The 12,535-nt window shown below is 40.4% G+C and overlaps 1 protein-coding gene across 2 annotated transcripts in view; it reads left to right on the top strand.

The window, feature by feature from the left end:
- The window catches only part of CHUK (component of inhibitor of nuclear factor kappa B kinase complex), a 33,449-nt gene that overhangs the window by 13,221 nt on the left and 7,693 nt on the right, over nucleotides 1–12,535 (top strand). For both annotated transcript variants that reach the window (XR_010068045.1, XM_063304617.1), the window contains exons 8-16: nucleotides 2,005–2,112; nucleotides 3,866–4,001; nucleotides 4,413–4,607; nucleotides 5,301–5,403; nucleotides 7,232–7,355; nucleotides 9,118–9,269; nucleotides 9,779–9,840; nucleotides 11,004–11,113; nucleotides 12,182–12,231. Coding sequence is in view for 1 of the 2 variants with exons in the window: in XM_063304617.1 (XP_063160687.1) it covers nucleotides 2,005–2,112; nucleotides 3,866–4,001; nucleotides 4,413–4,607; nucleotides 5,301–5,403; nucleotides 7,232–7,355; nucleotides 9,118–9,269; nucleotides 9,779–9,840; nucleotides 11,004–11,113; nucleotides 12,182–12,231 (1,040 nt within the window). In the remaining variant the exon portion in view is untranslated. The remainder of the gene's footprint in view (nucleotides 1–2,004; nucleotides 2,113–3,865; nucleotides 4,002–4,412; nucleotides 4,608–5,300; nucleotides 5,404–7,231; nucleotides 7,356–9,117; nucleotides 9,270–9,778; nucleotides 9,841–11,003; nucleotides 11,114–12,181; nucleotides 12,232–12,535) is intronic.

Below are 12,535 nucleotides of genomic sequence, written 5' to 3'. Positions count from 1 at the left end.
CCCTTGCTGCTTCTTCCTAGGGCTGAGAGAGAGGGACTGGCCCAAGGATACCCAGCTGGCTTTGTCACGGTCTCCTGGTTTCTCGCCTGGTGCCTTAACAACTACACCAAACTGGCTCTCCATGTATGTGATGCACATAAAAGAAAAGAATGGGACTTTGATCACATGATCTTGACCACTATCTTGGCCCTCTGCATATGCCCCTGCACCATACACTTACAGTTAAGAACATAAACTGGAGCAATTTGTGTATTTTTATGTTTAACTATTAGACCAGTGCTTCTCAACCTTGGGAACTTTAAGATGTGTGGACTTCAACTCCCAGAATTCCCTAGTCAGCAGGAATTCTGAGAGTTGAAGTCCACACATCTTAATTTCCCAAGGTTGAGAAACATTGCATTAGACTATTGTTTTTATACTATACACGTGCTATAAATGCTCCAGCCATGCTTTCTGATCTGCAGCACTAACAGGATTTTCCAAGAATTAAAACAATAATATTTGTTGCTCGGAAAATCCAGTGGGTAGTCATGAATTCTGTGTGGAGTATTGCTTTATGCATGTCACAGTCACATCTTCATGGTGCTAGGATCAGCTCTGGGCAACTAGATGCAGCACCCTTGGTCAAAAATAGGTGGAGCAAATCTTCCCTGTAGGTGACTTATGGACATGTATATCCATGAATGGAGATTAATTTGCTGGACATTTGCAAAGGACTGCAGACATTTCAGGGTGTCACTATTCAAGACAATGAGGACAAGACAGGAAGTGAAGAAGAAAATCTGTGAGTATGATCAACCATCTAGAAAGCAAATACCAGAGGAATGGGTGCTGGGTTGCCTAGGGAAGACATCTGAGAATGAAATAAGTGGAACAATCGTTTATGATTTGTTTGTTTGCTTAATCTACTTTATATGCCTTTCAAGACTATATATGTAACTTTTAGCCATCTAGATTTTATCATATTTTTATTCTCATTGCAGTTTGTATTTATAATTGTTTTGAATTTTAACCTTGTTTTTCTTGTAAACGGCCCAGAGTCCCTCCTTTGGGCGGAAATTGGGCGGTGATAAAAATCTGATAAATAAATAAATAAAAATATCCTTCCAAGACAGATTACAGAGGAACATGAAATGCTGGTTTGACTATAGAGAATAAAGCAAGAGTCTGGAAGGGAACACGTATATTCTAATGAAAACCCAGTTCTCCAGTTGTACTAGCCATCTTGGATGAGAGTATAAAAAATTAGCTTGGAAAGAACGCATGGACAAAGAACCTTAGAAATCAGGATCGCCTGCTGTGCCAGTTAACGGGTGCCCACCCATGACTTTACTGCCAACCCCTGGAAATAGGACTGCTCCTTCCTCGTTGCCAAAGGCAGTTACAGAAACAGCCGACTCTTTTCCATCTCTTTGCCCCAACACACTTCTTGGTGTTCCTTTTGCCTCGTTCTCTTACCGCCATCACCGTGGAATCACAGAGTTGGAAGGATCCACAGCCCAGGATGATTTTGGATTTTACTTCTGACTTCTGAAATATTATTTATCCCACTTAATTGTGTGTCGTTTGCAGACGTGAGAAACAGCCCTTCCAGCTCCTCATCCATGTCATGAATGAAATGAAAAAGAATCCTGGGTCTGGGACTGAACCTCATCTCAGTCCACTGGATACCTCATTCCAGATTGTTAAGAAGCTTTCGTGAGCTATTATGAGTAGAGGCACCTGCTAGATATATCATCCAGCCCATATTTAAATGTATACTGCTCTGAAATACCTCTGTATGCTCACATTTTAATGCAGTTGGCAGCAGGGGAAGGAGAATGAATCATAAGCATTTTGATAGGTCCCAGAGGGCTCTTCAGGAGCTGCAGGTCACCCATCCTGCTATGGGTGTCGTAGATTCTAAGATACCGACTGTTTTTCATATTGTATAGACTGGACTTAACTGATTAATTTATTATTTTCTAGTCCTTGATCTGCTTCCTTCTTACTCTTTTCCTGTAGGCATGACAGAATCAAGAGAAAAGACCCAAAATGCATTTTTGCATGGGAAGAGATGACTGGGGAAGTTAGATTCAGCGCTTATTTGCCAAATCCAAACAGCTTGTGCAGGTAACATTCATTCTACTCTTTTCTCCTTAATTGGTAGAATTCTTCACCGCACTAAATCTCCCTCCCTCCCTCCCTTCCTTGGAACAAAGGAAAACACTCTCTCAACAAAGGCCTGTGAGAAGAGCCAGGTCTTCACAGCTCTTCGAAACACAAGCAGGTTGGGGGCCATTCAGATTTTTGGGGGGGGACCACATTCCAGAGGGTAGAACTACAGAGAAAGTGGCTTCTGGGGTCCCGATAGCTGGCATTGTTTAATCAAAGGCACCTAGGGCACATCAATCCTGCCTGATCAAATTGGCAAGGTAAATACTATGAAAGGCTGGTGGTCCTTCAAGTAACCATGCCCTATGCCATGTAGTGTGGCATTATGGTAGTTAAGTCTTAACATGGTAAACAAGCAAGCAAGATAGAATATCAACTTTAACAAAAGTGAATTCTAAGGACCAAGAACTTACTTAGTTTTGCCCCTTTTCATTTTGGGATAAAGTTCTACTAATGGGATAGAACAATTTTTTAACCAGAGGTCTGCATTCTTTCATATATGGGTAGGACCGAAGTCTGAAAAAGGTGGAGCCAAAACTACATTCATACAAAACTTGGCTGCAATCATTGATGCCCTAGCATGATACCCCATTAGTATTCCCAATTTTCCCAGCTATGTCCCAATGTAGGATGCCCCACTGACCTGTTCACCCTTGATCTTCTTGATATATCACTGCCTCCACTCAACCACTGAAGTCTGGCTTTTCTCCAGTCTCCTACCTGTTTTATTTCTTGCTGGAGCAAAACTGATCCTTCTTGCGCTGCGCATGGGCCCAAATACCCTACATATGTCCAAAACCAGCTGTTTTGTGCCCAGAACATTTTGAACCTCCTTAGTTTCAACACATCCATGACAGCTGAAGACACAGAGAATTTTCGGGCATCTGTCAGAATTCAGTCCAAAGCTTCTGTATAAGAGACAGAGATAACCCTGGAAATGTAAAAGCATCTCAGAAACATGCTTCATAAAATTAGTGTATTTTTAAGTATCCTCTAAGGAAAAGTGCTTGGGGAGCCTTCACTGCATTATACAGTGCATTAAGAAGCCCATGAGACCACCATTCATAATCATACAGCTCTATAAGATAATAGCAAATCTTGCCTCGGAGATACTAGGATCTCATGAGGCATGAACCAAAAAGATGGCATTTTAATTCCAGCTATTCTTATCCTCGTTTTGCAAGCATCAGCCTTTCTTTTTCCTTCTCTTGTGGCCACAGGACAGACTTGGTAGCCATGCTTGCATCTTACAATCACAAAATAAACTATCTAAACCCCAGAAGCTACATGTGTTCAAGGAGAAGAATGCCTGACTGAAGGATTGAGGTGCCTAGAAGGGTTTGTAGAAGCCACCAAACCAAGTTTAGTGCTTCTATCCCAAAGCAGGGGGGGGGGGGGGAACTAACCAACTTGGATGGCAGGTCCTGTTCTTTTATCATCTTCAAGAGAGTTCGTGGCTAGATCAATAGATTATAGTTAAATATACTGTAACCTGATGTAGCATAAGAAATAAATGGATCATTGCTAATTTTTGTTGCTATTTCTTAAATGTATATAAATGCCTATCCGTTTTACTGAACATGACATTTACAATGCTTGTATTCAGTAATATACTGATAAACTCTGTTTAATAAAATATATCTTACTGATTCTACTTGTAATGCTGATGGCCATCTATTGGGCTTATGTTTTTATTTTGTTTTCGGCTTAGTACAATTGTAGAAATCATGGAGCATTGGCTTCAGTTGATGCTAACTTGGGATCCACAGCAAAGAGGAGGCGGTATAGATCCAGACACGGGTAGCTACAGATGTTTTCAAGTAATGGAACAATTGTTGGGTCTGAAGGTAAGTAGCTAGATGATATACTTCGATCAAAACAACTAATTAAGAACACAATCATTTTATAAGCTTTCATTCGTTGCTTTGAAATCTCAACATACTCAGACTTTGAAACATCAGGACAAAATATTCGCCCTTGCTCAAAGGTAGGAAATTAATTAAAACCATTTTCCCAATACACTTTTATTTTTGAAATAACAGTACATGGTTGGAACTTGGGGCAAACGGAGATGGAAACTCCAGTTGTTACAAAGAACAACTGATCATAGTTTTGATCATAGTTTTTTTCCATTTTATTTTGAACATCTTAAACCTCTCTCTCCTAAATTCATAGGGGCTTGCAAAACTCATCTTCAAAAATAAACTCTTTCAAATTATTGCGTACTTTGATGTTTCCTTGTGGCATTTTCTTTTCAGATTGTTCACATCTTAAATATGACTTCTGCCAAGATCCTCTCTTATTCGTTGCATCCAGAGGAAAGTCTTCATTCCCTGCAATCCCGAATCGAATCTGACACTGGAATAAGCACAGGAAACCAAGAGCTTCTCCTTGAGATGGGAAGTTGTTTAGATCCTCGGAAACCAGCCTCTCAGTGTGTCATTGATGGCGTAGTAAGATTTCCTTTTGAATTCTAATAAATGAGATCTGCTATATGTGCCTCTTTGATTTGATGATTCACAGCAGTCAGGCAGAATATATGAATTTATGCCACAGTGGAAACATTTTGCTGTCTCCTATTTTATTTTCTGTCAGACTTTTGATCAATAGCATTGGTAAGCTGCATCCTTTTCTTCATTTAAATTTCACATTGGCAGGATTATAAAAGGCTACAAGTCTGTTACACTATTACACTAGTGAACTTTAGCCTGCAATGCATGGAATGCTAAACTGTTCAAAAAGCAGATACTGTATTACTTTTGTGTCCTAGGAACAGAGATCCTTTTCCTGTTAGCTCAAGCTTTCTTCATTTTGACAGAATAAGTTAGTGTTCCCAAGGAAGAAGGCATTTTATGACTGATAGTGCAAGAACTGGAAATCAGAAGCGCTTGCCAATCATTTAAATAAATCACCTAGAGCAGAGCTATGTTCTTCCAACTCCTTTCTTAAGACATGTAAAATAAATTATTCAGTTTAAATTATTCCAGAATTTGTGTGTGTGTGTATATGTGTACCATATGTATATATATAGTATATGAGTTCATTCACTCATTCTTCATGTTATATTAGTGGTTATCTGAATTATTGGTACTTTTTCAAGGTTTGCATGGAAATGTTTTAATTCTATAATTTCTCTTCTTTACCAGAAAGGCTGGGATAGCTATATGGTATATTTATTTGATAAAAGCAAAACTATATATGAAGGCCCTTTCGCTTCTAGGAGTCTTTCTGACTGCGTAAATTATATTGGTAAGTATGTTGCAGTTTAATAACAATTATTAATCATTTTCAGAATAACTAATTTTCTGAAAGATTCAGCTAAAACATATGTAGGAAAAATATTCTGCAATCACCTTTGAGGCTTTATTAAAACTTTATAGTAAAAAAAAATACTGACACTGAATCAGTCAGAAGGTTATACAAGCTTCTGCACCTGCCCTATTTACTGTTTTCTTATTTTGAATCTGTAAACAATTACATACAAATTGTAAATATGCATTCAAAGTTGCAAAAATATGTCATGTTCAACTTGGTAATATGCAGGAATTGTATCAGCTTTGGTTCATTCAGGAATACCCTGAAATATTCTGTATAATATGACCAAGGGGCCTAAACTTTTGAATACACATGTGTCCCATGGACAGTTTATGGAGTGAGGAATAAGGGAATATCCAGGTCTAGTTTCAGCTGGAAGTGGCCATCCTAAGGTTGAGAAGGTGAAGATGTTGACTTTTGCCTGGTTTTGCCTGCTTTTCAAAAATTGTTCTGCCTACTTTTCAGGGCAGGGGACAAACTGACTTAATTTCAGTGTCCTCTTGCTTCTGAGTAAATGCTGTAATTTCTGGGCAGTCACATGGTGTAATGACTGCCACTCAGTTTACCATTAAATTCGATTCATACATGCTAAGTAAAGTAAAGGTAAAGGTTTCCCTCGACGTAAAGTCCAGTCGTGTCCGACTCTAGGGGGCGGTGCTCATCTCCGTTTCTAAGCCTTAGAGCCGGCGTTGTCATAGACACTTCCGGGTCATGTGGCCAGCATGACGACTCGGAACGCCGTTACCTTCCCGCCGAAGCGGTACCTATTGATCTACTCACATTTGCATGTTTTCGAACTGCTAGGTTGGCAGGAGCTGGGACGAGCAATGGGAGCTCACCCCGCTGCGCGGTTTCGAACCGCCGACCTTCCGATCGGCAGCTCAGCGGTTTAACCCGCAGCGCCACCGCGTCCCTTACATGCTAAGTAGTAATCTCTTTAATGATATTGTTGTGTGCAGTACAGAGAAAAAGTTGTGAATAGAAGTTCCTGCACTTTCCCCAAGTTAAACAGTCCAATTAATTCAACCCCCTCCCCCTTCTTCAGAATACAGCCCCCCTTTCCGTGCCAGCCTGTTCAGTTCTGTGCAGATGTCTCTGCTGGCTGACCTTGGATGCCAGAGATAGTCCAAACAAGATGCTTTCACGCTCCTGGCTTGTCCCCCCTCCCACTTCTACTGACTCGCAAGTCTCAACCTGGGTTGACTCCATTCATGCATGCGAGTCGGATCAGTTGTTCTGGGAACATTTGATCTGGGAGCATGACGATGGGATCTACACAGAGCCCGTTCTGCCAAATGAAAGAGCAATAACTTTAGTGCTGTTTCTCACTTCCCCTCTCCTTCGGAAGGGATTTTTGCCTGAAGGATCCAAGCAAAACCCTTCCCATTCAGTTCTCTTCTCACTGCTGTATCAGCTGTAGCTCCAGTAACGTTTTCTTCAGAGAGGGAGGTGCAAGGAGAAAGGCCGCAATCCTAACTGGTTTCAGGGTAAGAAGAAGTCCATCCAAATAGTGGGTCAAGGAGCTTTTAGAATGATACAAATATTTTCCTGCTTTATTTTATTTGATGTGAATGGATTTGTGTTAACTTTCCTAAATTTTATAATTCATAATTTAATTTAAAAGCGTTAGGCATTGCTCTTATTTTGAAAAAAAAGATGCATTAAGCAATGATAGCCTGACCAACACAGAGGGAATCACTTTTTATAACTTCTTAATATATGTAATAAGGATGGCCGTTTTCCCCTTTCCTCTCTCACTCAGTAAAAGACAGCAAAATTCAGCTGCCCATTTTCCAGCTTCGAAAGATCTGGGCTGAAGCTGTGCACTACGTCATTGGCCTGAAGGAAGACTACAGCCGGCTGTTCCAGGGTCAGAGAGCTGCGATGTAAGTCCCAGGTCCCCCTAAGAAAGGTCAACGGTGAAAAGGACATGCATATAAGAGGGTTGCAGGATCGGCTCAGCGGCCCTTCTGGTCCTTCCTCTGATCCCCAGTAGGCATCCATTGGGCTATCCAGAATGTCAAGCAGGTAGAGCTTTGGTTGTGCCTGTGACTTGCCATCTTGACCCTGCTGATAACAGGTGAAATAACATGTTTTGATTTCAGCAAAGCATTTGAGAAAGCACCTTTGACATTCTGATTAGCAAGCTAGTTGCATGGCATGATGCAAAGAGTGCTTCTTATTATTTCCTCATCAAACTGGAGTGAGATATCAATTGGGGTGCCAAAGTGTATAATCCTGACCTTCTATTCTTCACTATTTTTATTTAGTGCTTGAATGAAGAGGTGGAGCACATGCTTCCCAGATTTGCACATGACACCAGTGGAATAGCTAACATTTCAGTAGATGATCAGGAGATTAGTACTTCTGGGCACACCTTTTAGGATGATTCAGGAAACAGAACAGGAACAGGTGTAGCGAAGGAAAATGAAAAATACCAATAGAAGAGAATATATGTAGCTCATGGTTGAACTGTGGAGTCCTTGGTGCTCTCTGAGCCTTGTTGTTTGATTGCATATGTCTCATTACCCAACTAGGTAACATCATGATGATGTTACCTAGTCGGGTAATGGGACATCTGCAATCAAACAACAAGGCTCAGAGAGCACCAAGGACTCGACAGGAATGAAAGATGCTAGAAAGAAGATAGCATGAAAGCATCTTATTTTCTCACCTTTCCTCTATGTGACTGCCTGTCAGCAGAGATGTTCAGCAGAACTGAACTGATGCACAAGACAAGGGTCCATAATCTACATCAGTCAACTGAAGACCAAAATAATTATCCAGATGGCAGCATGTAGCCCTTATGCAACTCTATAAACAGAGACAACCAAAGGGTTGTGGGTTTTTCCATTTATTTGTCCTCACCCAGTAGAATGGCAGACCCAGATAATTCTATTCCCATACCTACATTGGAAACATTATTATAGGACCTCCTAATATCACCTAGAGCACCAGAGGGACATGCAGTCGCTCATTTTCTAATGTGGTATATGTCATCATCTATCAATAGTACACTGGATGAATTAGCAACATGGTATACTGTACAAGGAAAAAAATGAACACTTATAAAGAAACCTTTGGATAATCAGTTCAGTTCTCCAGGATGTTCTCTCAGACCTCAAGGTGGCAAGAGAATTCCCTGGGAAAAGATACAGTACAAAAGTGAAGCCATATTATTGCCTTTCTTCCAAGTCAGTTGGAGTTAACCCACTTCCCTTTTGCTATCTCCACATAGCAAATTGGAAGAAACTTTTATGGTAAGTATGGATATTCCAGTTTTGCCCTGGGGAAATGAAGGATTGAAATTGTAAACGTTGTTGAATATTCAAAGAGATGTTCTCTTACAAGCAGGGTGATGCATTAAGCCAAGGGAAAATCTAGATCTAGATGCAGTTACAACAAAACTAACATATAGGCATGTTTATTATTACTAAATTGTAAGTATTCTCTTATGAATATATACAGTGAAGAAGAAAATGAATCCGTTTAGTAAAATGGACATTAACTACTTCAAATTATACTTAAACTGTGGTGGTTGTAATGATTGAGCAACAAACATCCAATGGAACAAATGACCAAGTCTGTTATCAACAGTGTATATGTAGATATGACAGAAATTAATGTTAACTTTGTCCCAATTTCTAGGTTAAGTCTTCTAAGGTACAATACCAATTTAACCAAAATGAAAAACAATATGATATCAGCATCACAGCAGTTGAAAGCAAAACTGAAATTCTTTCAGCAGAGTATCCACCTTGACTTGGAAAGATACAGTGATCAAATGACATATGGAATCTGTAAGTATTTGGGGCAGTGATAGCCCCAGGCTGTCCAAAATGCACACATTTTTATTAACCAATGGGAACGCTACCTGCCCAAGGTCACTCCCCTCTCACACACAGCCTCCCGTGGGTGGTTGTAATGCATATGATCGGGATCGAACAGAATCTTTCTAACTGAATCTGTTTATCAGTCAGTTCATCTTCTTAACAGTCCAAAGCCTATAAATGCCCTAAAATCCAGAAATCCCAAACCTTGTTTTCTACCTCTTTCTTGTCTGAAATGTACAAAACGTGTTAAAATAGCAGGGATGTTCAAGGGGATGAAGGAAGCCAGGCTGAAAAACTGCATAATTTTGGTGCACAGTGAAGATAAAATGTTGGATGTGGAGCATTTATTACCCATTTCCGAAATGCATCATCAGTATTACTGTTTCTGTTTTGAGGTAGTGTCTGTTTGAAAATAAGCGTTGCTCATTTTCAGAGAATATTGCTTCTCTAAATTAACTCCAGTATATTTCTTTAAGCCTCAGAGAAAATGTTAAAAGCTTGGAAAGACATGGAAGAAAAGGCCTTGCAATGTGAAGAGGTATGGAACTGCCCCATTATCAAAACTAGAATGGATTGCTTTAAACCTATTACTTTTATTGTCGTCATCGTCGTCGTCATCATCAAAACTTGTGTTTTTAATTCTGAGATGGCACCTCATCCATATATAGAGAAAAGAGAGGAAACTAATCAAAATTAAATAGTTAAATTAAATTAAATTTAAACTGAAAGATAGGGAAGTGATCAAAATCTTCCCATTATCAAAAGCAGAGTGCATTGCTTTAAACCCAGATTTATTGTGGTGGTGGTGGTGTTGTTATCAGAACTTGTGTTTTTAAATCCAAGATAGCACCTCAGATACAGAGAAAGAATAGGAAGCTAATAAAAATTAAGCACTTCCTTCTTGTTCTGCATTTCATTATCACTAATTTGAGACTATCATTAAAAACCAAAGCTGTCATTTAGCAGGTGCTCAGCTATTGCCATTCAAGATGGACACGTAACTCTCCCATCATTGTACCCCTGAAAAAACTGGTATTTGGTAGCATGCTGCCCATCACCCAGAGGTAACCCTGAGTCCCTGATGAAGCCCTTCTGGTTTTCCAAGGTCTCTTAAATGGAGAACATTCTAATCTTCCACATTTTTACTGTTTATTATTCAAAATATAGGCCATCTAGCCCCACCTGCTGCTTGGCGTGGAAGCCACTAGAGCATCTCTGACAAATAACCATCCAGCCGCAATTAGAAACTCTCTAGTGAAGGAGAACTCATGTGGCAGCCTGTTCCACTGGCTCACAGTTTGTACAGTCAGGAAGTTCCTTCTCATCTGTAGCCTGAACCCCCTTCTTTGTAACATTAAGCTTGGTTCTCCCTCTGGGGCAACGAGTCTTGACTTTTTTGACACCCCCCTATGGACACCCCTGCAAAAGAGTGTACCAGCCTCTCATGATTTCACAGCTAACCAGTTTGATGGACACTTCTTCTCCACATAATGTGCACCCCATCTTTTCCTTCATTGATCTGCCTCTTGGTATTCAGGTAGTAAGTCATCAGCACACAAGTGGAGAATAATTTAACATATAAAATTTATAATTTTATTGCATGTACAGTGCAAACCCTTTTATTCACCCTGGGGGGACGAGTAATCCAGTCCAAAGTTATTTTCGGTCTGTTGTATAGAGATTATTATTTCTCCTTTGCAGGTTGCAGATATTGGCTCCCTAGATGAGCAGATCATGGCACTGCACACTGAAATTGTAGAACTGCAGAGAAGCCTCCATGTACGACGTCAAGGCGATATAATGGAAAATCTGTAAGAAAATAAACTTTTCTCATTATGCAACTGACTTAACAGTAGTACGGTTTATTATTATTAATTAACCTCGACTAACCTCTATCATTAATAGAGCCGTAACTAATAAACCTTGGATGTGCCCCAAAATGTTATAAATAAATCTACCTACCAACAGGCAGCTAGAGACCTCAAGTTTTTATGTCTTAATCTGGCCATTCAGAGTCTTCTCTGATCAGGATTATTTATAGATGCCGCCCCCGCCAGGGCCGCAACTAGGGTCTGTGTCACCCAGGGAAAACATGGATTCCGCACCCATTTTGGCACCCCACCAGCGTGGCGCCCGGGGCACATGCCCCTGTTGCCCCCCTACTTGCGGCCCTGGCCCCCGCAACCCCCTGCCTCTGATGCGGATGCAGTATCATGTTGCCAGTGTTCTCTGTTTGACTCATGGGGCTGAGATCCAGTAGCAGGAAGAGTGGGAGGAGGAGGGCTGGGCGATGCTGAGTGATGTGAAAGAGATGAGAAAATGGCCATCAGTGTCAAGGATATGGGCTGAAAGGCTGAAGTCACCTCTCCCTTCTTAATCAATTCCTATATTGGAAAAAAAGGATACAGTACTTATGGTTATAACATGATTCTGGAGCTTTATGTCCATATATTCCTTATTTTTTGAGTTGTAACATTAAATCCACCATGGCTCTATAAGTGGCCCTCTAAACTGAACTGAGTAAAAAGCTGAAAGTTTGGCTGTCTTGGGTGCACTACACATTTACAACAAAACATCATTTAGCCTTAACAGGATCAGTTGTATGGTTTTGCTGCCTCTCCTGTTGTACAGTTGTTCCCGAGCAGAACTATAATTATCTTGCTTGCTACGGCCTTTATTTGCTGCCTTTTCTACCAGATCTACTTAAAAATCCCACAGTTTTGTTGAACGTAAACACCTTCAAGCTCCCACTCTCACTACCATCAAAAGTTAACAGTTAGTCATGTTTGCATTTCTAAACCTTATGAACTCCTAACCCTTGACTACAAAAGGGGAACTGACAAGGAAATTGTGTTCACAGCTGCAGCATCTCTCCACAGGGAACAGAGAGCTATAGAACTCTACAAGCAGCTGAAATTGAGGCCTCCAGGTATGGCATTAGGACAGGAATCTGTCACAGGTATGGAAGAGGCATTGGCCCGCAGTGGGAAGTTTTCAAAGGCAGGCAGGTGCCTGAATAGACGTGTTAAGCAAGCTTGGGAACACCAAATATTTGCTTTATCTCTTAAAAACAAAACTGAACAGCTTAATCATCTTATTCATTTTGCATATTTTTCATTGGTTTTCTAAGTTTTTATGGTCATTTCTAGCTGTCCCCACTAGAAACAGGGTGAAAATTTAGAATATATAGGCTGTTCCTACAGTGATGTTGTTATCTCATGTCTAGTCAGATA

Source organism: Candoia aspera, chromosome 5 (genome assembly GCF_035149785.1).
Source record: "Candoia aspera isolate rCanAsp1 chromosome 5, rCanAsp1.hap2, whole genome shotgun sequence".
NCBI lineage: Eukaryota > Metazoa > Chordata > Lepidosauria > Squamata > Boidae > Candoia > Candoia aspera.
The sequence above is the reverse complement of the archived record's forward strand: the minus strand, read 5'-3'. Positions and strand labels throughout refer to the sequence as shown.